The sequence below is a fragment of the Bufo gargarizans genome, unplaced genomic scaffold (genome assembly GCF_014858855.1).
Source record: "Bufo gargarizans isolate SCDJY-AF-19 unplaced genomic scaffold, ASM1485885v1 original_scaffold_1056_pilon, whole genome shotgun sequence".
Taxonomy (NCBI): domain Eukaryota; kingdom Metazoa; phylum Chordata; class Amphibia; order Anura; family Bufonidae; genus Bufo; species Bufo gargarizans.
The window spans coordinates 105,792-131,144 of NW_025334215.1; the positions used below are offsets into that span (position 1 = coordinate 105,792).

The following is a 25,353-nucleotide window of genomic DNA, read 5'->3' on the forward strand; positions in this document are numbered from 1 at the left end:
TCTGCTGGTGGAGTCACTGTGTACATACATTACATTACTTATCCTGTACTGATCCTGAGTTACATCCTGCATTATGCTCCAGAGCTGCACTCACTATTCTGCTGGTACAGTCACTGTGTACATACATTACATTACTTATCCTGTACTGATCCTGAGTTACATCCTGTATTATACTCCAGAGCTGTACTCACTATTCTGCTGGTGGAGTCACTGTGTACATACATTACTTATCCTGTACTGCTCCTGAGTTGCATCCTGTATTATACTCCAGAGCTGCACTCGATATTCTGCTGGTGCAGTCACTGTGTACATACATTAAATTACTTATCCTGTACTGATCCTGAGCTAAATCCTGTATTATACTCCAGAGCTGCACTCACTATTCTGCTGGTGGAGTCACTGTGTACATACATTACATTACTTATCCTGTACTGATCCTGAGTTACATCCTGTATTATACTCCAGAGCTGCACTCACTATTCTGCTGGTGGAGTCACTGTGTACATACATTACATTACTTATCCTGTACTGATCCTGAGTTACATCCTGTATTATACTCCAGAGCTGCACTCACTATTCTGCTGGTGCAGTCACTGTGTACATACATTACATTACTTATCCTGTACTGATCCTGAGTTACATCCTGTATTATACTCCAGAGCTGTACTCACTATTCTGCTGGTGGAGTCACTGTGTACATACATTACTTATCCTGTACTGCTCCTGAGTTGCATCCTGTATTATACTCCAGAGCTGCACTCGATATTCTGCTGGTGCAGTCACTGTGTACATACATTAAATTACTTATCCTGTACTGATCCTGAGCTAAATCCTGTATTATACTCCAGAGCTGCATCTCACTATTCTGCTGGTGGAGTCACTGTGTACATACATTAAATTACTTATCCTGTACTGACCCTGAGTTACATCCTGTATTATACTCCAGAGCTGCACTCACTATTCTGCTGGTGGAGTCACTGTGTACATACATTACATTACTTATCCTGTACTGATCCTGAGTTACATCCTGTATTATACTCCAGAGCTGCACTCACTATTCTGCTGGTGCAGTCACTGTGTACATACATTACATTACTTATCCTGTACTGATCCTGAGTTACATCCTGTATTATACTCCAGAGCTGTACTCACTATTCTGCTGGCGGAGTCACTGTGTACAATACATACATTACTGATCCTGGATTAGGTCCTATATTACACTCTGCAGGGTAAATGTATACATGTTGCAGCCAGTATATTTTGTGTATTAGTACAGTGTCCAGTCTAGTAGGTAAGCTTTATGACCTGGTGTCACCACTTGTACGGTATCATTATTTGCCTCCGCTGCAGGTTCCTATGTGCGGAGAAGTGTGGTGGTGGATTCCTTCGCTCGTGGTATCAGCCTCTCTGGAATTTCACATTTCATACTGGAAGAAAACATATTTTACAATATTAAAGGTCACGGTGTGATTGTAGGTGAGTGATTGTTACTGGTGACCAGAGCCACCCCCGCTGATTACACTCACCGGCTGGGATTAACTCTTCCCTTGCTGGCCATTACTGCTGGTCTACACTGGTTACATACAGTCCTGATCAAAAGTTTAAGACCATTTTTTACATTGTTGGATCTTAACAAGGTTCCAAGTAGAGCTTCAACATGCAACAAGAAGAAATGCGAGTGAGACAAAACATTTTTTGAGCATTCAATTAATTGAAAATAACGATTAAACTGAAACAGGCTGTTTTTCAGCTGATCAAAATTTTAGGACCACATGCCTTTAAAAGGCCAAATCTGTGCAAAGATGTGGATTCATTGTCATTTTCTGTCAGGTAGTCACACGTTGTGATGGCAAAGGCAAAAAAACTCTCCCTTTTTGAACGTGGTCGGGTTGTTGAACTGCATAAGCAGGGTCTCTCACAGTGCGCCATCGCTGCTGAGGTGGGACGCAGTAAGACAGTCATTTGGAATTTCTTAAATTATCCTGAGGGTTATGGAACAAAAAAGTCAAGTGGAAGACCCCAAAAAATTTCATCAGCACTGAGCCGGAGGATCCAATTGGCTGTCCGTCAAGACACTGGACGATCCTTGACCCAAATTAAGGCCCTTACTGGTGCTGACTGCAGCCCCATAACCATCAGACGGCATCTGAGACTGAAGGGCTTCAAAAACAAAAAACTTCTTCAAAGACCTCGTCTCCTTGAACGCCACAGAACTGCTCTTTTGGACTTTGCAAGAGAGCACCAAACATGGGACATTCAAAGGTGGAAGAAAGTTTTATTCTCTAATGAGAAAAAATTTAACCTTGATGTTCCTGATGGTTTCCAACGTTACTGGCATGACAAGCAGATCCCACCTGAGATGTTTTCTACGCACCACAGTGGAGGGGGCGCCATAATGGTCTGGGGTGCTTTTTTCTTCAGTGGAACAATGGAGCTTCAGGAAGTGCAGGGGCATCAAACGGCCGCTGGCTATGTCCAGATGTTGCAGAGAGCATTCCTCATAACTGAGGGCCCTCGTCTGTGTGGTAACGACTGGGTTTTTCAACAGGACAACGCTACAGTACACAATGCCTGCAGGACAAGGGACTTCTTACAGGAGAATAACATCACTCTTTTGACCCATCCTGCGTGTTCCCCTGATCTAAATCCAATTGAGAACCTTTGGGGATGGATGGCAAGGGAAGTTTACAAAAATGGACAACAGTTCCAGACAGTAGATGGCCTTCGTGCGGCCGTCTTCACCACTTGGAGAAATGTTCCCACTCACCTCATGGAAACGCTTGCATCAAGCATGCCGAAACTAATTTTGGAAGTGATAAACAGTAACGGCGGAGCTAATCATTACTGAGTTCATGTTTGGAAGTTGGATTTCTGTTTTGGGGGGCTAGTTTTTTTTGGAGGTGTGGTCCTAAACTTTTGTTCAGCTGAAAAACAGCCTGTTTCCGTTTATTCGTTGTTTTCATTAAATTGAATGCTCAAAAAATGTTTGGTCTCACTCCCATTTCTTCTTGTTGCATGTTGAAGTTCTACTTGGAACCTTGTTAAGATCCAGCCATGCTAAATATGTTTTGTTGCCATTTTTCAAGTGGTCTTAAACTTTTTATCAGGACTGTATTGTTCACAGTGGGTTATGTGCTGCTTATGTATTCTCCCATTATATAAATAGTAGAGGTGAGCAAGTCAGTTCTTTAGAATTGAAATTCAGTTTAACTTTTTGAAAATTCTAATCAAGTCCCAATTTCTTTAGATTTGTTCAGGTATCTACAGACGTGGACAAAATTGTTGGTACCCTTTGGTCAATGAAAGAAAAAGTCACAATGGTCACAGAAATAACTTTAATCTGACAAAAGTAATAATAAATTAAAATTCTATAAATGTTAACCAATGAAAGTCAGACATTGTTTTTCAACCATGCTTCAACAGAATTATGTAAAAAAATAAACTCATGAAACAGGCATGGACAAAAATGATGGTACCCCTAACTTAATATTTTGTTGCGCAACCTTTTGAGGCAATCACTGCAATCAAACGCTTCCTGTAACTGTCAATGAGACATCTGCACCTCTCAGCAGGTATTTTGGCCCACTCCTCATGAGCAAACTGCTCCAGTTGTGTCCGGTTTGAAGGGTGCCTTTTCCAGACTGCATGTTTCAGCTCCTTCCAAAGATGCTCAATAGGATTGAGGTCAGGGCTCATAGAAGGCCACTTTAGAATAGTCCAATTTTTTCCTCTTAGCCATTCTTGGGTGTTTTTAGCGGTGTGTTTTGGGTCATTGTCCTGTTGCAAGACCCATGACCTGCGACTGAGACCAAGCTTTCTGACACTGGCTAGTACATTTCTCTCTAGAATTCCTTGATAGTCTTGAGATTTCATTGTACCCTGCACAGATTCAAGACACCCTGTGCCAGACGCAGCAAAGCAGCCCCAGAACATAACAGAGCCTCCTCCATGTTTCACAGTAGGGACAGTGTTCTTTTCTTGATATGCTTCATTTTTTCGTCTGTGAACATACAGCTGATGTGCCTTGGCAAAAACTTCGATTTTTGTCTCATCTGTCCACAGGACATTCTCCCAGAAGCTTTGTGGCTTGTCAACATGTAGTTTGGCATATTCCAGTCTTGCTTTTTTATGATTCGTTTTCAACAATGGTGTCCTCCTTGGTCGTCTCCCATGTAGTCCACTTTGGCTCAAACAACGACGGATGGTGCGATCTGACACTGATGTTCCTTGAGCATGAAGTTCACCTTGAATCTCTTTAGAAGTCTTTCTAGGCTCTTTTGTTACCATTCGGATTATCCGTCTCTTAGATTTGTCATCAATTTTCCTCCTGCGGCCACGTCCAGGGAGGTTGGCTACAGTCCCATGGATCTTAAACTTATGAATAATATGTGCAACTGTACTCACAGGAACATCTAGTTGCTTGGAGATGGTCTTATAGCCTTTACCTTTAACATGCTTGTCTATAATTTTCTTTCTGATCTCTTGAGACAGCTCTTTCCTTTGCTTCCTCTGGTCCATGTCGAGTGTGGTACACACCATATCACCAAACAACACAGTGATTACCTGGAGCCATATATATAGGCCCAATGGCTGATTACAAGGTTGTAGACACCTGTGATGCTAATTAGTGGACACACCTTGAATTAACATGTCCCTTTGGTCACATTATGTTCTGTGTTTTCTAGGGGTACCATCATTTTTGTCCATGCCTGTTTCATGAGTTTATTTTTTTACATAATTCTGTTGAAGCATGGTTGAAAAACAATGTCTGACTTTCATTGGTTAACATTTATAGAATTTTAATTTATTATTACTTTTGTCAGATTAAAGTTATTTCTGTGACCATTGTGACTTTTTCTTTCATTGACCAAAGGGTACCAACAATTTTGTCCACGTCTGTATCTATCTATCTATCTATCTATCTATCTGTCTATTGTCTATCTATCTTTAACGTCCAGGCCACAGGTGCAACACGTGAGGCTACGGTGGGCCGATGGGGGTGGTAGTTCATTTACTCACGGTTAGCAGAGCCTCCCTGGGTCGGCATACAGTGATGGGGAAGACAGCACTAAATCCTCCTGGGCACTCTCTATTGCAGGGAACATCAGCCAGATGGAAGTTGAGGTGCCCTTGATGGCAGTGGCATAGCTATAGGGGTCGCAGCAGTCGCAGTTGCGACCGGGGCCCCTAAGCCAGGGGGGTCCAGAGGACCCCCCTTGCCAGTGGCACTGTATTTCCCCTTTATAAGATGCACTGCATCTTATAAAGAGAATCCTAGTGAGAGCTTCCATTATGGTGCCGGGAGGCCCCTGCCAATCTGATATTGATTACCTATCTTGAGGCTAAGTCATCAGTAGTAAAAAGAGGACGACCCCTTTAACAGTAGGACTGGAGGGAATGGGTTAGGTTGAGAATTTGGCATGGGGGGGGGAAACATTTAAATTTTTGCCTCAGACAGCAGAAAGGCTAGGTGCACCCCTGCCCCTTGCCATAAAGCAATGAGGGAAGGTGGGGTGGGGGGGGTCCAAGCTGAACTCTTGCACCAGGGCCCATGAGCCTTTAGCTATGCCTCTGCTTGATGGTATAGGTGTTTAAGGTTTGGCGGCTGGGCCCCTGTGTTCGTGACGCCAGCACCGTAAGGTGCAAATGTTGAAAGTAGCAGCAAGGATGAGGAGTCAGTTGTTGTGAAACAATTGAACAATTACTGAATCAATGGTCTCAGGACAGTTGTTACAGTTCATCAATATAGCAAAGGTTATAATCCAGATGTTACTCTAGCTGAAATTCCTTAATACAGGTCTGGCAATTGTCAGTTGAGGAGTTCTCTAATGCTGTTACTTTACAGGCAAAGAATGGATAAATTTGTACTACGTCCACTTTCTAGCACTCAGGTACTGAATATAATGTTTTCCTATTTATCTTGAGCAATCCAATAAGGGCGTTCTCCCTTGTGACAGGCAAACTCTCTGTTACATTATTTGATGCAGGATGCTCTCCTAAAATATACAGGTTCACTATGTCCCAGAAGGCATTTAGTGAAAGGATAATTCTGCGCACTAATTATCCAGTTGTGTCCAGGTACCTTTAAGTTACTCCCGGTCACTTGTGCTGGTGAAGTCCCTTGGCTAGACTCAGCTCTAATCTACACAAGACTTGTTTTATATTCATACATAGACTTCCTGTCTGGTGTTTGGCTGCTGTGACTCCTTAGTCTGTCATCTCCAGGCTTGATCAGGGCCCAGAGGAAAGAAAGGCAGCTATATTTTGGACTGAGCCTGTCCTCCTCCATACACTTCTTTCTCCTCTCCTACTACACTCTGAGCTGAACTCACTTCCTGTCTACTCTTAGCAAACCCCAAGCTACATATAGAATGCGGTGTCAGCACCACCTAGTGGCGAATGGGTGAATTGACAATGCCAGCCTGAAATTAGGAAAATACAATCAATATATTAAATACAATAAACATGACTTTTAGCAGCAATTTAAAGTGCCCACGTATAGCACATAAGTGGGACACTGCATATCTATCTATCTATCTGTCTATATGTCTTTTTCTGTTGTAGACATTTTTTGAACAAATCCTCTGCATACAGATGTAGCAGAGCTAACAGGCCCACACAATGAGTTGTCCCATCTAGTTGACGCATTCTGACTGTGACTGTTAGCTCTGTATACTGTATACGGCTACATCTGTATACTGACTCTGTATGTGCTCCTAGGAGAACACTTAGAAAATGGCATAGAAGTTAAGAGGAATATCCTGATAAGGATTTCGGGAAGGGATGGTCTCTCAAACATTGAGACGTTGGCGCCAGCAGGCATTTATATCAGGTCTCCTTCCAACGTCATTGAGGTGAGAAAACATAAGTAATGTTGGAGGAAGAAGGACTCTCCTCATCTTCTGTTTCCTAAAATCCTAATATGTTTGTCACCTAAAATCTGTCATCTGTCACTTGCTGTGAAGCTGAATGCAGTCTATTGTTATCTGGTATCAGTCATTCAGCCTGGGGAGACCTCAATCTGAAGATGCAGTACCCCAGAGCAGGAGGCATCTGCAAATGGTTTGTTATGTACTATGTTATGTATTGTACCCAGCATAACCATGTCTCGATGGCACAGACAGGGTTAACAGTCCTGGCTCAACCGTTGTAGGAAGTTAGATGTGGGCTGGCCCCACCCCTAACCTTAAAGGGGTTGTGTCACCTCAGCAAATGGCATTCATTTTTCCATCACATTATACACTGCTTGTTTCCATGGTTATGACCACCCTGCAATCCAGCAGCTGTGGATGTGCTTGCACACTATTAAAAAAAAGCACTAGCCTGTGTAAACTCCCACAGTCCCGGCCACCAGGGATGCCTGCACTTTTTCCTATATTGTACAAGCACGGCCACCGCTGCTGTATTGCAGGGTGGTCGTAACCATGGAAAACGAGCAGTGTTTAATGTGACGGAAAAAAGAATCAAGCCAGCAAAGGAAGCAATATGGATAATAACAATACATTAGTTAGAGGCTTGTATTAACTTGCTGAAGTGAGACAACCCCTTTAAGTCAGTCTACATAGGAGTTTGGAAGCGAGAGAGGAGGCAAAGTCCACATGCTCCCTCTTCTTAGGCCTAAAAAGCTGCAGAGACTCACCGATCTCTGCCTGATCTACAGAAGGAGAGAAGTAGTAAGTCAAAGGAGAGAATTAGAGAACCTAAAATCTGCATGGCCGAGCACTGGAGTCAGTAATGTTACCTGCTACAAAAGCTATTAAGACTTTGCTGCAGTGAGGGGCACTTTTAAGTGGACACCTGGACATGGACTGACTGGTCGTATCGCGAAAACCCTTTATCCTCCAGTGGACATTACAGCCACCATTGCTAGAGTACGATTGCCCTCCATAGATTCCAAGTCCATACATCATTATCTGGGAAGAATTGACTGTGTACAGTTGGAACAGTCTGTTTTGCTATCATTGGATGTACTACAACTCCTATTTTGCACTAAAGTAAAGAGAGACATTTATTCTTCTACCCCTGGCCTGGTTACTGTTTCCTGCACCATACGCTGGCCATTACACTTTGAAAGTCCCGCCTTGCACCCATCCAAATACTCAACATCATAGGCTCCCCGACTACCATCAGGCAGGAACCCGTGGTGGACGGCAACCTGATTTCTGTCTAATGCAATGTTGTCATGGAAACCCCATATAGATCCACGGTCACCATCTACATCAATATCCATATGTTTTTGTTTTCTACATGTCTAAACAATCAGGGTCTCCATCAGAATACTGCATCTGATACAATGATGTCATCAGAATCTCTCAGTGGTGCAGCCTCAGGCTTCGGGCCTGTTAATTCAAATGATCATATCTCAGCCTAGAAATAAGATATTAGAAAACCGTTTTCACACTAGATATGCACACAAAAGAGCCCATTTGGTAAATTTATCTTGTTTGACCTTCCTTAAAGGGGTTTTCAATCTCAGATATGTCCCCATTCTCTGATAAGTGCGGATCCCGCTGCTGGCACCTGTACCTATATCAAGAACGGAGTGGGGAAGGTGGTGGCTCTGACCACCACCAAGCGCTCTCCCCATAGTAGTGAATGGGAGCGCACTGCACTTGCGCAGCCACCGCGCCCATTCATTTCTAGCGCTCACCTATTTTCTGCGGCCCATAGAAATAAATGGAGGCGCAGTGCACCCACCACCACTTTCAGGCCTCTGTTCTCGGTGTAGGTGTGGGTCCCCGCCTATCAGACCATGGGCACATTTACAAGAGATATGCCCCCATTGTTTGAGATGGGAATACCCCTTTAGGCATCAGAGGGCATCTTCAGCACTACCTGACCCCCAGCCAAGGCCTATAGAAGGCTGAGACCTACAACCATACAATTCTATGGTTTATTAGCGTACCTGACCTGCCCATAGTCACTCGCCTGAATGGCAACCGAAACGCGTTAGCCTGGACCAGCATTGACTCAACAAGGATCCATACGAGCGCCTCTCTCTTCTCCGTAGCCACGTATTTCCAGCCGTGCCGAGCCCCCGGGAGTTTGTTCAGGTGAGATTTGATGCCGGTGCGGAGTTTTTCCCCTGGGCGTTGAAAGATTAGTAATTTTTCACCTGAAATGTAAGCGGCATAAAGCTCTATAATTCATTGAAATCAGGAACTAAATTGATTTCTACACAAATTCTCTGCTTGCCTAAACCTCCATCACGAGGAGGGCTGTCCGCCGATGTGAATGAGCTGATTTAATGACGGGACTCGTACAAAGTGCAGTCCTCAAGTGGAAGCGCAATTTGGAAAATGGCATAAGGTAATTTTGGGGAGTGCGTTCCCTGCCTAAAGCATGAGCGCTGATGTGGAAACAGACCGTGTAAATGACAAAGTTTGGTGAACTCATCGTCATTCCAAGCAGCCGTTATCTGCTCACCAAGGGCTATGCAGGTAATCAGCGGGAGAAAGCCTGCCGCGAATTAACCCTCCGGGTGCCGGGCTTCTTGCCGGGGACATCCCTGATCCGTTGCTTCCTAACATATTCAGCAACTTGCTTATCTGCAGATACAAAAACAATGAGGAATATAGAAAATTCCTTCAATCTATCACCAATGTAACTTAAAGGGGTCTTCTAGCCAGATACTTTATTTTTTTCAGTAATGCTTCATTCACACGACAGTATTTTCGACCTGCCTTTTTTGCCGACCCATTCATTTCTATAGGGTTGCAAAAAATGCGGACAGCCCGTACGCAGTCCGCATCTAGCCGGGCCGTTACGCAAATTAGACAGCATGTCTTATTCTTGCCCGTTTCGCGGACAAGAATAGACATTTTAATAATGGGGCGCGCGAAAAGTGCGGGATGCATATGGCCGCAGACCACAAAACTGATATGGTCATGTGAATGTAGCCTTGGGGCATAATGAACTTTAAAAAAAAATACAGTTTTGCATTAAGGTACTTTCAAACTAGCGTTTTTGTTTTCCGGTATTTAGTTCCGTCACAGGAGCTCAATACCGGGAAAAAACTGATCAGTTTTATCCTAATGCATTCTGAATAGAGAGCAATCCGTTCAGGATGCATCAGTTCAGTCCCTCTTATGTTTTTTGGACGGAGAAAATACCGCAGCATGCTGCAGTTTTATCTCCGGCCAAAAATACTGATCACTTGCTGGATGCCAGATCCGGCATTAATGTACATTGTAGTGTATTAGTGCCAGATCCGGCATTAAGTGTTACGGCAAAACGCACGCGCAGACCTTAAAAAATGCAAAAAAATAAATAAATACCGGATCCGTTTTTCTGGATGACACCAAAGAGACAGATCCGGCATTTCAATGCATTTGTCAGACGGATCCGGATCCGTCTGACAAATTCCATCAGTTTGCGTCCGGATTGCTGGATCTGGCAGGCAGTTTCGGCGATGGAACTGCCTGACGGAATCCTCTGCCGCAAGTGTGAAAGTACCCTTACTTGACCTTACGTCACTACTATTCTAACCCACAGCGGGCCCTTTGCTGGTGTCCCCTTTCTGTCCCCGGTTAGTCACACAGGATATGACAGAGGAGGTCCTCTCAACCAATCACTGGCTGCAGCCGTGACCCATCTTAGCCAGTGATTGGCTGAGCCGGCATCTCTTGACACTTCCTGTGTATCAAGCAGAGAACAGGAAACAGAGATCAGTAGGGACCCGGTGAACCATAAGGGGTCGGTGAGGATGAGAAATTCTGCTTTTTTTTTTGCTGGGGTCAAATTGCCCATGTACTACATGTCACCGGCCGCATCGTGCCCCACCAAAATCTACAGCTTTTTGGGGACCCTTTTATATATGCCAGATTATCAGATATTCTGAATTATCCGATGGTCATAAAAAAGTATAGTACATATGAGGGAAAGGGTATACCGAAATAAGGCCTGGAAACTAGGCAAGGAAGATGGACACCTCCTAGAGGAAACCTTAACTTCAGTCCTGACAGACTACTAGTATGAACAGGAACCAAAGGTAGGCAAGTTCATATACCGTATACCTAGAATCCTATCTCGACCTATAGGACCCTGGAACTAACGTCAGGACTGAGACAACCTGTTCCTCCAAAGGGAAGGACGAACAGGAGTCTACCTCAGGCCTAATGACAAACAACAGGGAAAGGCAACACACACCTGTATAAACAAAATACAAAAGGGAAAGGAAACACAAATTTTCAATGAAGCTTTGGTAGCACCAGGAACTCAGCTGAGAACCAAGCACACGCTAACCACAAGTCCAACAGAAGCTATAAACCGCAAAGCATAGTGGGAGAAACCACAAAAGAGAAGGTAAAATGACCACAATAGCCACACCTGGGGAAAGAAGATGTGGCAAGCACTAGAAACAACACAGATCCAAAAGGACATGCTGCCAGTCTCACAGATCTCCTGCCACCTGTGGCGGGAACGTCCGTATGTCTCTGTACGTCCGTGACATTTACCTAGCAGTATATCAGGACCATATGTATCACTGGCTAGGCAGATGTGCTGAATCTGGGAAAAACTGGGTGACAACCAGTTTTTCCCAGATTATTTTGACAGCTTTCCAAGTGTGAGCCATGGCATTAACCCTTTAGCAGTGATTTTATTTGATTTTTTTTACTGATTATTTATTTCTATTAAGGAAAACACAGTCTGCAGCTCTGGATATGGATATTTTTACCACCTTGCGCCAAAAGGCCCTTCTCAAGCCCCTTTGGAAACTTTTAGAAAAAATACAGCTGTGTCCTGTATGAGGTAAGAGAGAGAGAAATAATGTAATGTACTGCACGGTGTGGAGCACACTTAGTGCAATTAGCTTAAAGGGAACCTGTCATCAACTCTATGCTGCCCATACTAACGGTATGATTTCAGCGGTCTGTCATTTAAAAGTAAGTGGTTGCCGAGAGCCAACACCACAAATATTGCAGACTTAAAGAGTCCCGGCCACCTGAGAAGAGTCATGGTTATTCATGAATTCCTGCTCTCCTGCCCACCTGCTGATGACTGACAGGTCTCCTACCTAGTTTTCTTTCTTTCTCTCTAGGCGAGAACTGCCAATCATCAGCAGATGGCCGGGAGAGCAGGAGATTATGGATAACCAGGACTCTTCTCAGGTAGATTTGACTCTTCTCAAGGCCTGGGCTGCAATGATTATGATGCTGGTCCAGTCCTACTGTTTAAGGCATACTGTGATACAGTTGAATATAGAGCGATATTCCCACAGCCCTGCCACTGCCCTCACTTGTCTCTAATTCTTGCCTCCTGAGGCAATTGCCTCACCTGGCCTCATTGGTGGCAGGGCTGCACCTAGCCTTTCTGCTGCCTGAGGCAAAAACTGGAACAGTGCCATCCCAATGCCAATTTCTTAACCTAACCCCTTTGCCACAATGAAAGTGCTCATTGCCCATGGCCCTTCTGCTGCCCCCCTTTTGCCCCTAGCTGGTGCTGCCTATCGCCTCACCAGGCCTCATTGGTGGTGCACTCCTGGTTCACAGGTTCTGTGTGGTATTGCAGCTCAGCCTCATTGACCTCAATGGAGCTGAGCAGTAACACCAAACACAACCCATGGATAGGTGTGGTGCTGTTTTTGGAAGAAAGCAGCCATGTTTTTCTAATTCTGGACAACCCCTTTTATTGCTTCAATGAATTAGAGCAAATGTTAATGGAAATAAACTAGTAAAATTTTAAAAAAATATTAAAGGGGTTATCTCACCATCACAATCCCTAACCTATTAAGGCACATGGACATCATATAGGAGCTCCCTCACTTTTAACCCCTCACAGTCATAGTGAGTAGGGACATACAGTGCCCTTAGAAATAACGCCATACAGTACAATACCCCTAGAAATAGTGCAAAATACTGCCCTAGAAACAATACCATACAATGCCCTCTTAAATAGTGTAATACATTGTCCCCGAAATATTGTGAGACATTGCCTCCGAAATAGTGCCATATCCTCATAAATAGTTCCACATTTTCCCCCCAGATATAATGCTAAACCATCCCCCCAAAAATAGGGCCATACTTTGTTCCTAGAAAATAGTGCCCTACAATGCTTAAATAAAAATAATAATACTATATAATGCCTCTCAAATAGAGCTATACATTGGTCCTAGAAAGGATGGCGTATATTGTGCCCAGATATAGTGCCACATAGTCCTTCAAAAATATAGCTATATATAACTTCCATATGTTTGCCCACAGAAATAGCATCATACAGTCTCCCAAAATAGTACCACACAATGCTGTCATCCTTAGAAATACTGCCATGTCCTGTCTCCTTTAAGTTCCATAAATTCCCGCCCAGAAATAGTGCTATACATTATCCCAATTGTGTAGCGCCATACTTTGTCTCTACAAACAGTGCCATACATTGCCCTCCTAAATAGTGTAATACACTGTCTCAGAAAAAAAGCAGTACTGTACATTTCCCAAGAAATACTGCAAGACAGTGCCTCAAAAATATCAGTAGAAATAGTGCCATACAGGCCCCCAAAACATTTTTACATGTGACTGCCCACAAAATTAGTATCGTTTCCCCCAAATATGGTCTACCAAAAATAATATTATATACAGTGCCTGAACAAAAATATTATAATATATTTGCCATGATATATGGCAGTGCCTCCAAAATAATACCATAGTGTCCTCATAAATAGTGCCATGCATTGCCCCTATGAAAAGTGCCATACAGGCTCTCAAAACATTGTCATGTATGACTGCCCACAAAGATGGTGCCATATATTCCCCCCATAAATAGTGCCATACAGTCCACCTACAATAGTGCCATACCATTCTGTTATATATAGTACCGTACAATGCCTACAAGAATAAAGACCTAAATCGCGCCATATGTGACCTCACCAAATTGCTTCCATACGTTGCTTCTGCTACCTTGTGCCCCCAAATTAGTGACCCTTAGGCCCCATGCACACAACCATGTCCATGACTTCAATAGGTCCGCGGTCCAAATCTTTTTTCAGAACGGACATACGGATGCAGAAAGCACATGGATGATCCATGTGTCCATATGTCCGTTCTGCAAAAATATAGAACATGTCCTATTCTGGGCTGCAAAATGCGGATGCAACCCGGACAATATCTGTATTTTGTGGATCCGCACTTTACAGACCATTATCATGTCTTCGACGAGTAGTGTAGATTGGGGGAAGCGGGCTGAATGCCACCACCTGTCCTGGTGGGATTGAGGTTCCTCAGTCCAACCCTGGCACCAGGCACCTTATATTGAGCCTTGTGACCCAATATTATTTAAAGGCACCCCCCCCCCTTGTCTGTTCTATCTCACAGATCAGGCTTTCGCCTGCACCCCGACTATCATCCGTCCGGCCAGGACAACCTGACCACGTTCCAAGACTTTTCAGCCTGGAGGAGCCGCGGAGGAGCTCAGGTATAGTAAGAGCAGCCCCCCCTCCCGCCTGTAAGGAGCTGGTAATTAGGCCATGCTTTAGTGTGACTGCCTGGCACAGGCTCCACCGGGCGCTAATGTTTACTGCAAATCTCCAAACCTCCTTCACAAATTGGCAGATATAAAAAAGAGAAGAAGAAGCAAGAAACGTGTCTTCGGGAAATCGCACAAAGAAATTAGGGAAATGGCATCTCTCCTAAATGGGGAAGATTAACATACTTTAGTGTAGCAAACAATCTGGTTAAATGCTCCTAATTCTCATTTCTAGCTACGCTTGCAGTTTAAACAAAAGAATGATTGGCCGCAGTTCAGACCGGCATTAGGAAAGATTAGTAGAGCCTGGAGAAGACACCAAAATAGCCCGGTATGAAGAGCTTCTTACCGCGAGCATCACATGGTTTATTACTAAGATTTTATTCGTTATATTTGCTTTATTTTTTGTTTTTCCCGCAACTTGTTTTTCATCCCTGGCGAGAGCTATAGTGATGTTTATCCTGAGCCTTATGGTTCAGGAATGGAATGCTAGAACTGCAGTGTAGACTGACACATACACAGCCAGTGCAGCAGGACAGAAACTGCATATAGTTATGATTTATAGCTATTCATTTCCTAATTTAGCTTCCTTTTTTTTAATATATTTTCCATGCACTGGCATACAAGTCCAGTCGACAGGACAATTTTTCCCGTCCTTGATAATGGGAAAAAAAACGGAACCGTTGTGTGTCCCCCTAGGTCGGAGAAAAACTGCCTCTTAAAGGCTTCCGTTTTGCATTCCATCCTAAAATTCTGCTATATTCCGTTATAACTCTGTAATAACGGATCACTGTAACGGAATTCCATAAAGCGGATGCGAATTCGCCCTTAGAAGTAGGATGTTGAAGTACTAGTGCAAAAAGCCAACTTAGACCAACACCTCCAAACAATATGAAATATAGTGCGGGTGTCATATGGACACTGAAAACCAGATTTGAGCTCTGATTGGTAGTAATGTTTGGGCAATATTTGGTAGTATAATTTGGGTACTGTCTACATGTACTTGAATTATTAGGTATTTTATGGCTGCATTATCTGGACACTCATTACTAGCTTTATTTCAGCACTGAATGGCTGGGTGGTTTGGGTGAAGATTGGCAGTATTACGAAGGCAGGACATGGTTGTATTATTTGAACACCATATGGAGGTATTATTAGGCATTACATGGTGGTTTTTAGCTTTTATATATCTAAAAATAGTTGTGGTTGAGGGGTCCTAGTGCGTCCTACTATTTTCTATGACACTGCCCCTGAATGCTACCAAGTCCCAACAGAACTGCCAATGTAGTACCCCAGTGGGCACTGCAAATATTTTTTCAGTAATTACTGTTAAAAGAGTTAAAGGGTTGTATGTACACCTCTGGGGGCAGTTTTAAAAAAAATATTATTGCGTTGTACTTATTTTTTCAATTGGTCTTTATTAAAAATATGGCATCCTTTTTTCTGTACAGAGCTGAGATGCTCTAGAAGGACCCTTTGGAGTTTCTGTCTTTTCCGTCAGACTAGGAGCTGATGGCCTCCTTATCTCTGCTCTCTGACTAGAGCTCAGTTCTTATCTCACGGATAAGAATGTGGCTTAGATAAGTGTTTATTACCTCTTAGTAAATTAAAGATAAGGTTTATTAGATGACTGGCACAAAGTGAAATTGAAAGTACCAGTCAACAAGTTAGAAAAACATTTAACCCTTCGTGACAGAACAGCTCAATATTTTTAATAAAGGCCAATTGAAAATGTGTTTTTTAGCCCAAAATTTGTAAAATGCAATCATAAACAAAAATTGCCTCCAACGTTGTACATAGCCTGCTGATTAGCTCTTTGAGAAGGCACCGGTGCTCACAGTAGCGTCGCAGCCTTCTCCCAGCTGTCCCCAGGCTGAGTGATGACACATTCACCGGTCACATGGCTTGGGTGCAGCTTAGCCCCATAGAAGAGAATGAGTCTGAGTGCGATGCCAAGCACAGACACTATACAACTAATGGCGCTGTGCTTGGGGAGTGCAGGAGTGCTGGTGCCTTCTCAAACAGCCGGGGGTCTAAGTTGTCAGACCCCCACTGATCAGATGCTGATAATATACAGAGGATAGGTCCTCAGTATTTATAAAATCTCAGAAAACCCTTTTAATTCAAGTTACCAAGTTAAATACTGTGATCTTTGAACAAAGCAGTTATTGTATTATGCACCATGAAAACTCAATGGCAAATGTATAGGGAGTTACATGGTTAATATTTATTTACGGGTTAGGTTGCTGGAGTGATGGACCAAGGTCCACCTCTGGTTAGTAAATCTAGTCTGAGGAGAGCTGCAGGAAGGATGTAAAAGAGACAAAGAGTCTCTGCAGACAAGGCCCCCAGCTTAGAGAACACTTATCTCTGAGGCTTCACCTGCCTAGGAAACACCAGAACACTCCTGACAAGCCTTCTTAGAAAGTTGAACACCACATCAAGGCCATGCGGGATAACGTCAGTGAGGTACAGCTTGTCTATGACAAGGAACTTTGCTGCTGCGAGGAGGAATATTGATCATTTTGCTCATACACCCACCACACTTTAACACGGATTGGCCATACCGGGTCTTAAAACCCTCAGCTCAGAAACTGCAGAAAGGGTTAATAAGAACAAGATAGCACGCCTCAGAGAGAGAGAGACTGGGAGTACTACAGCTACCATCATTGTTGCTACCTATATATGGCCACTGGGGAAATGCCACCCGTGGAATACTTCTGAATTGGGCTATTGCTACTATCTGTACTGCAACTCTCATCATCAGCTCAGTAAAGAGACTTGTATTTATTGCAACCAACGGGCCTGTTCATTGCTACATCAACACCGTGACCCTGCATCCTACTCCTGCCATCCAACCTGCCAACTGATCACCATCAACGGCACCCAAACTACCACCGGGCAGGAGGCCCAATGCAAGGGAGTGTCCCAAGGGAATAAAGGGTGCACCCTAGGGAGCTCCAGGATGAAGATTGCCACTGCAAATTGTGAGCAGTAGCACCACCATCTTAGCCACTAATACTCCACCTGTCCTCTTCTCCCCTGTGGGTTGCTATACTAACTGTACGGGTTGTTAGGATCACCCATAATACAGCCAGATGTAGGCAGGGGGTTATTCTGGCACCATATACTAAAGGGCACAACGTCCACCATTGCTCACGCTCATGTTCCTCCTGGTTCATCATTGACTTACACAGGTAGAGCTGTACGACAGAGTGGATTTCAGGGTATCCGCAAATTTTAAAAGTGGCGACAACTCTTTAACGGTAGATTTTCTTTTGGTGTTTAGATCACAAGATGCGGAAATGTTTCTTTTAAAGACTTTAAGATCTTTTCTTGCCAAGAATTTGGGATTAATATCAGCGAAAGCTCCGGGAATCCTGAAGTTTCTGGTAGTTTATTGCTTGGCCATTTTGATGGGGAGGTAAGTAATGAAATTTAATCTTTTCATTCGGAGTTAGCAGGCATAAATAACCTTTTGACAGCTCCTATATGGCCAGCCATTCCGATACAAGCTTGTCATATCGGCGGTGGGAGAGGGGAAATTACTAACTATAGCTTTAAGCTCTGGAAACAAATTTTATGAAGGTAAAATTTCTGGTTTCCCTTTAACTCATGTCTCAATCCTTGAGCATGTTTAATAACGGCCAAAAAATTGGTATATTATGGGGCTCGACTAATAATAACACTGTGTTTTGTGTCCTGGAGCATATAGGTGATGGCTTCAACTGTATTTCATTATTTCCCATTCTCTGGGGATTAGTACAATATACAAAGTCTTGGGAATAATCATAGTGAGCTGAACACACGATGTGCCGCTAATGGAGCTTCTCTATAGGGTGGGAGCTGTGGGTCTATTATAGCTTCTGTACGTGGGGCTGTAACTTGGGAAAGTTGCTTGATAAGTATTTATTATAACTACAATTACTGTAAATTATAAATTTTGTTAAGAAAAAATTATGTTCTACTCCCAATCTATGGGCCAAGAAGACAGTGGGAGGAATACGAGGTCAAGAGGAATTGGGATGACTTGGTGTCTCTGTTCCAGGGTTTTGGTTTCTTGTGTCCAGTACTCTGGTTCACCTCCACTAAGTGTCCAGTGTTTTGGAGTCAAGTCCCTTGATTCCATAGTCTGGTGCCCCTCTACTTGATACCCAGTGTTTTTGGTTCCGGACTTGAGCAAGTACTCAAGTTCTGGTTATCAGAGGTTTGGTGCCGCTGCCCCTGGTATGGGTGCTTTGGGTGTTCAGAGTCCTGGTGTACTGGGGGCTTGTTTCACTAGTCAATGGTGTTTGGTGTCCCTGATAGCTAGTGTTTTGTACTCTAGTTCCCTGATGTCCTGCATTTTTTCCCTAGCCACCGGTGTTTTGAATCCCTATCCCTGATATCTAGTGGTCTGTGTACCTGTCCCTGGTGTCCTGTAGTTTGTTTTCCAGTCAATAGGTGTTTGATGGCCCTGTTCCTGATATATAGTGGTTTGTTCTCCTGGCCTTTGTGTCCTGTGTTTTTATATAATCTGGTTATTTAGTGGTTTGTGATCCTGTCTCTGGTTTCTTGTGTTTTTCCCCTAGTCACTGGTGTTTTGTTCCCCTATCCCCGATATCTAGTGCTTTGTGCTTCTGTCCATGGTGTCTTGTGGTTTGTATTCATGATCACTGGGGTTTGTTGGTTCTGTCCCTATTATCTCATGCTTTATTCTCCTTTCCCTGGTATCTTGTGGTTTGTCTCTCTAGTTACTAGAGTTTGTTGACCCTGTCCCTGATATTTAGTGCTTTGTGCCCCTGCCCCTGGTGTCCTGTACTTTATTTACCTATTCATTGGCGTTTTAGTTTCCCTATCCCTGAAATCTAGTGTTTGTTCCCCTGCCCTGGTGTCCGGTGGTTTGTTTTTTTAGTTACTGTTGTTTGTTGACCCTGTCCCTGATATCTAGTGTTTTGTGCTCCTGTCCCTGCTGTCCTGTGGTTTGGTGTCTGTCAGTGCTTGGTGTTAGTGATAAATAATTGGTGTTCAGTATTGTAGTTTGATACCCCTTTCCCTGGTGTTCAGTAGTTTGGTTCTCCAATTTCTAGTTACCAGCAATTTGGTAATTTATGCCTTGTGAGTTTTGAGGTTTAGTGATCAAATCCTAAGTGTCCTATATTTTTTGTTTATTCCTCATTACTGTATATTGGTTCCTTAGTCCTAGTTAGCTAGGGGTTTGTTCTCCTGCCCCTGGTGTCTAGTGGTTTCAAAACTAAATACTTAAAGCAACCCTCCCAAAAAAAGGTCACATTAACTAGAAAACAAACAGAACACTTACATGGTGACCTCCTTTTTATCTTTTTAAGTTGCAGCTCTGCTAATCCTTGGGCTCCACTTCTGCCATCTAAGGTGGTTGCACAGTCTCTAAGACACACTCTGATGGACACTGTGCATGAGTAGCCCAAGACCCTTCCTACTTCTCCAGCCCAACTCTTGGATTGGCCAGCACTCTCCACGTGAGCAATGCTGGCCAATCCAGTGCAGCAGGAAGTGTCTTGAGCTCCCAAGCGCACAGTGTGCATCAGGCAGTCTAGACAGTGGGGTGGCCATCTTGGATGGCAGAAGAAGAGACCAGGAATTGGCAGATCAGCAGGCTAAAAAGTTGAAACGGAGGTAGTTAAGTGCTCTGTTCATTCCACAGTTAATGTGAATGATTTTTTCTCGAATCAGAGGGTCGCCTCAATGCTCACTATTTGGGTTCCTTAATGCCTAGGTTCCAGATGTTCAGTGCCTATGTAACTGGTCTTTTGGTTGGTCAATGGTCATAAGTTTTGTGACTAGGGGCTGAATTTCCTTATGGTACAGTATGTTCCCAAGTCCTTGGTGGCCAGTGGTTTGATACTCCTGTTCTTGGTGTTTTGTAGATCTTTCTATCCCTGCTGTCCAGAAGTCTGGTTCCACGGTCTCTCTTCTTGACAATTGAGTCCTAATTGACTTGTTTCTCTAGTCGCTGCTGTTTGCTGCCTCTGTGCCTGTTCAGTAGTCCAATACCTAAAATTTGACGTCTCTTTCCCTGGTGTGTAGTAGTTTTGACTTTCTACTAGTCCTGAATGGTTCCATTCACAGACGTCAACACAAAATATTTTTGAAATATTGTAGAACATTTCCTTGTACTGCAGTTAAGCCTTCTAAGATAAGCATGGACAATCCCTTTAAATTCCTGGCTAGTGGATGGCTTTGGGTTTCATGACATCACCATCTTTCATGGAGTATGTAATTCAAAGTCAAGTGGTCAACCTGAACCATGAATAGGGCCCATGGAGGCCCCCTGTGGCATTTGCTCCTCCTATATTCCTGAAGGACTATTGCTCTCTACACTCATCATTTATACATGTAGTGCATTTCAGCGAACTGCCGTTACCCAGGGTATTTTTAGTCTTTCTGCTGCTCGTTACCTGCTTTTCTAGGTCACTGTACTTCGGAGAGGTTCCGTATGCACGGAGAGGCCCAGGGCTGGTTTTGCCATTGTTCAGCGAATGGTCGTGTGTAGCAAAAGGAAACCCAGAATAGACCTTAACCTGCAGATCTAGCAGTTAATATTCCTTGCGAATTTAGCAGCTCACTTCTCGGAGCACGTCCCACACCTTAGGGAAATGAGACATTTTGCTGCGAGTTTTGCCAGGGGTTCAATTATAATTGTTATTATCTTTGTTATCTCATAATAACATCCCCCGTGACATAATTTGCATCTTAATTTATGTAACGCGCCCATTAATAAGGATGTCTACTTTGCATCAATTAGGTAGCAGTGACATTCACGTTCCTGATTTCTTCCGCTGAGGTAACATGACTTATTTTAAGATAAATATCTGAAATGGAAAAAAAACTACCAATAATTGCTACAAATTAAATTAGCCAATTAGCTGGTAGATGCCTGCAACAGATGTGAAATGTTATGTTCGGCTCTTATTTTCTACAGTAAGATTCCTTTAATTCAGTCAGAAGAGTCTGATGGGTGCTGGATTATCCCATGTTCTGGATTATCAGATGTTCATGGGAAAGGTTTAAAAGTTTTTATAGATTTTTGTCAGAGGTTGCTAATTGATTCCCTTTCTCCAGTTTTGCAGCATGGAAACATTCCCCATCATGCATGATGCATCGGTAGTAATACATCACAGCAACTAGAGTGGCTTTCTCTATTAGAATGAATTGTACAAGAAATCTCTGACATTAAATACTGGTGACTCACGCGTCAGTCCACATAATATGTTTTATCCAAACTAAAACAAGGTCAGTTGACCCCAAGGAGGTAGAATATTGAATGCAAATTGCCTGACTGAAGCTATTGCGTGATTAAATTGCACCAAGAGAGGTGTTAGAACCGCTTTGTAAGTGGCAGACAATAAATCTCACCTCTAATCAAGCTTGGTTTCTCATTTTCGATCGTCATCCAACTGGCTTTCTCAGCTAGAATGACTTGTACAAGAAACCTCTGACATTAAATACTGGTGACTCGCTCGTCAGTCACCATAATCTGTTTTTATCATAACCAAAACAATGTCAGTGACCTCAAGGAGGTAGAATATTGATTGCAAATTCCCTTACTGAAGCTATTGTGTGATTAAATTGTCTCAGGAGAGGTGTTAGAACAGCTTTGTAAGTGGCAGAAAATAAATCTCGCCTCTTTTTTAAGCTTGGTTCTCGGCTTTCTCAGCTAGAATGACTTGTACAAGAAATCTCTGACATTAAATACTGGTGACTCACGTTTCAGTCAACATAATTTGTTCATCATAGTTAACAAGAGGAAAGATGTTGATTGCAATTCGCATGATTGAAGCTGTTACAATTCCCAGGAAACCACCGGGTGCTTGTTTGCATAACCCTGTTGAGGCACATTTGGCAGGAGAGTCCTTCGAAAAACTGATATTTTAGTAAATGATATAAATATATGTTACCAGGATTGTCCAAGATTAGTTTTTCTCCAAAAACAGCGCCACACTTGTTCTATACGGTATTGCAACTCGGATACATAATTTCTGCGATACCAGACACAACCATGGACACGTGTTGTGCTGTTTCTTGGAAAAATATAGCTTCTTTTTTTTTTATAATCCTGGATAACTTTTTTAATTTTGGGTGTCAGAAGGGGTTTTCTAGGACTTAGTATAGGTCATCTGAATCAGATTGGTGTGACCCAACACCCAGTAACACCACTGAGTTGCGACCATGGGAAATAGCACAGTGTACGGAGGCGAAAGCAGACGGTGCCAGGCGCTGTGTGGTGCCCGTGCCAGGTAAAAAGCAGCTCAGCACCCATTCACTAGATCTGAAGTTGATGGCTTGTCCTAAGGATAGGTCATCAATATCAGAATCTTGGACAACCCCCTTAATGTTCAAAAAGTAGAATGCTGCCGGGAATAAGTTCCTTCACGCCAGTTGGTTAAAAAGAAAAAAAGAATCAAAAAGTGGAAGTAGTTAAAAGAAGTGCATAAGTAACACCCGAACGCTGGTGCTTGAGAGGACACAAGGGCCCCTCTGCCACATCAGAAGACACCAGTATTATAAGTGGCACAGCAAAAGTGGGCGCCCTGTTACAGGCTTTGCATATGACACCCAATAAGGTGCCCCTTTGCATCTGCACAGAGATCTGGCAAGGAGGGAAAGAGGGACTAGAGGCTGCTGAATAGTGACAAACATTGAATTGTCCCTTTAGTTCATGGCTCTGACCAATGCCTTGGGGTTCCTGCTGCATATGTGGCAGAGCTTAGTTTGTCATGGTGATCTAACCTTGTGTTATCTGTGGTTTTCTACTGTATCTGCAGATAAACCTACTGAAAAAATCGTTCTGCACATACTGAAGCTCAATAACCACTTCACTTCTACTAGATCTCCATCTCACTATATCACATTGCATAAATGATCTAATTCAGGTTATCTGAAGCCTCCACTAGGGGGAGCTAAAAGCACATTAATTTGTACCGTCAATATGGAACTCAGTGGGAACTGCTTAACTCTTAAAGCAGTGACCTTCCTCTAGTGGCGGATATAACAGTGGCATTGGCAAACAGAGGAAGCAGACTTTTAGCCTTAGAAGTCGTGATACTACTTGATATGCGTCTTTCTTTCACAGGAGAGCAGCTGCATGACTTCTGGTATAGTTACTCCGAGGCGATTTCAGGCAGTGATCACCAACACAACATTTATAAACTTTGATCTGCAGGAGTGCAGTGCCATCAGAACCTGCTCAGGATGCATTATGGGTCAAGGTAAGTGCAGTGCCCCAGAGGATGACTGCAAAGGGTTATTTACTGCTAAAATAATGAATTATATGTGTTCAAGTTAAATGTGGTGATATGTTGTTAAATCACATATCTTTCAATGCGCTGTGTATCCCAAATTGCTATGTATGGGTCAATATAGGGTTAATATTGGCAAACTGGATTAGGTTGTCAGGGTGATGGGCCAGGGCCATCCCCAGGCAAGTTAGTGAGGAGTCGACACTGAGCAGAGCTACAGGAAGGATGTGTGTGTGAGAGGCCCAAGGCCAGAGAACCTCAGTCTCTGAGACTACAGCTGCCAAAGAGTGCAACTCTATTATCAGAAACCCCTGAAAGAAAGGGATCAGATGCCTATAGAAGATCCAGAACCATCCAGGCCATGCAAGATTCCGTCAGCAAGGTACTGCTCGTTTATGGCATTGAGACTTTGCTGCTCTGGAAAGGCGTATTGCCTTCTGCATCTGTCACACTTTGAGACGGACTCCAACATTCTTCATCCATCGACCTTTGCACTCCTGCCTTGCACTCACCCAAACTGTTTGCCATCAAGGGCACCCCAACTACCACCACGTAGGAGTCCTAAACATCAGGGTGTTCCCCTAAGGGAAGAAAGGGTGTGCCGTCCAGTCACAGTGCACAGCCTAGAAAGTGCCAAAGTGAGGACTACCACTGTGATCTGTAAGTACTACCATAACCACCACTCCCATCCTCTCTGCCCTGCATCTCCCCTTCGTCTGCTTAAGTAAAGAGGAAGGGTTCACTTACTCATTTGTTGAATTCCATACTTAAAGCAATTCATTTCTTTTTATATTATTCACCTCTTACATGTACTTTCCTTTATTCTAGGTGGCTTCACGGTAAAAACACAAAAGCTGAAGTTTGTAAACTCGCCCAAGAAGGTGTTTTTTCCACATCCTCACTGCTCCCTGATAAAAGACATCGACGGCACCATCTCAGGGTCAGAAGGGAGCCACCTGCTGGTCGACACTGGTATACTCCCGGACTCCTCCTGCTGGGCTGCAGATTATAACAGTGGCGGCGCATCCGGCCGTGTGTGCCAAGCAGCCATTACATTTCACCGCATGTCCATCGCCCTGTAAGTAGTGACAGAAGCCCCACATAAAGATGGAGGCTGACTTTTTTTATGGCACAGCTAAGACTTCAAAGTTCCTGCATTAAATAGTCAATGAAACAGGAACAGCGTGCGACAGGAGGTCAGAACTTCCAGACTAACTTTTCGAAGTCACCTCGCAAAATTCAACTCGTAAAAGTCACCTTACCTCCCAGTAAACGCGCCTGCTGCCGGAGAGAGCAGGATTATACTGGGCCAGTTATTTCCACCATTACTGCGCAGTAAAACAAAACATCAGGCCTTATATAATCCAGTAATACACGTATACACGCGTAAAATAAATCTATAACCGGAGAACGGCGGCTGAAAATCACCCAAATAAACACGAAACAGGACAGCAATTAAAAGAAATAACATGGAGTCCCAGCCCACACTACAAATTGCTGTGTAAATGCTAAACCCCCAGACCAAATCCCCTAATCCTACACTTCAAAGACGCATAAATGTAATCACACTGTGTCCCCCATATGCTCACATACCTGTCTCAGTGTCGCTGCAGTCTACACGGATCGATGGCGGACATTT

General features: G+C 43.5%; 1 protein-coding gene across 1 annotated transcript in view; it reads left to right on the top strand.

Annotated features, from left to right (window-relative positions):
* The window catches only part of LOC122922917 (fibrocystin-like), a gene marked incomplete at its 3' end in the record, with an annotated part of 234,407 nt that overhangs the window by 50,702 nt on the left and 158,352 nt on the right, over nucleotides 1–25,353 (top strand). Inside the window, exons 7-13 of the mRNA XM_044273686.1 lie at nucleotides 1,351–1,476; nucleotides 6,721–6,854; nucleotides 11,639–11,751; nucleotides 14,307–14,406; nucleotides 17,747–17,881; nucleotides 23,549–23,684; nucleotides 24,543–24,792. Coding sequence (XP_044129621.1) covers nucleotides 1,351–1,476; nucleotides 6,721–6,854; nucleotides 11,639–11,751; nucleotides 14,307–14,406; nucleotides 17,747–17,881; nucleotides 23,549–23,684; nucleotides 24,543–24,792 — 994 coding nt within the window. The remainder of the gene's footprint in view (nucleotides 1–1,350; nucleotides 1,477–6,720; nucleotides 6,855–11,638; nucleotides 11,752–14,306; nucleotides 14,407–17,746; nucleotides 17,882–23,548; nucleotides 23,685–24,542; nucleotides 24,793–25,353) is intronic.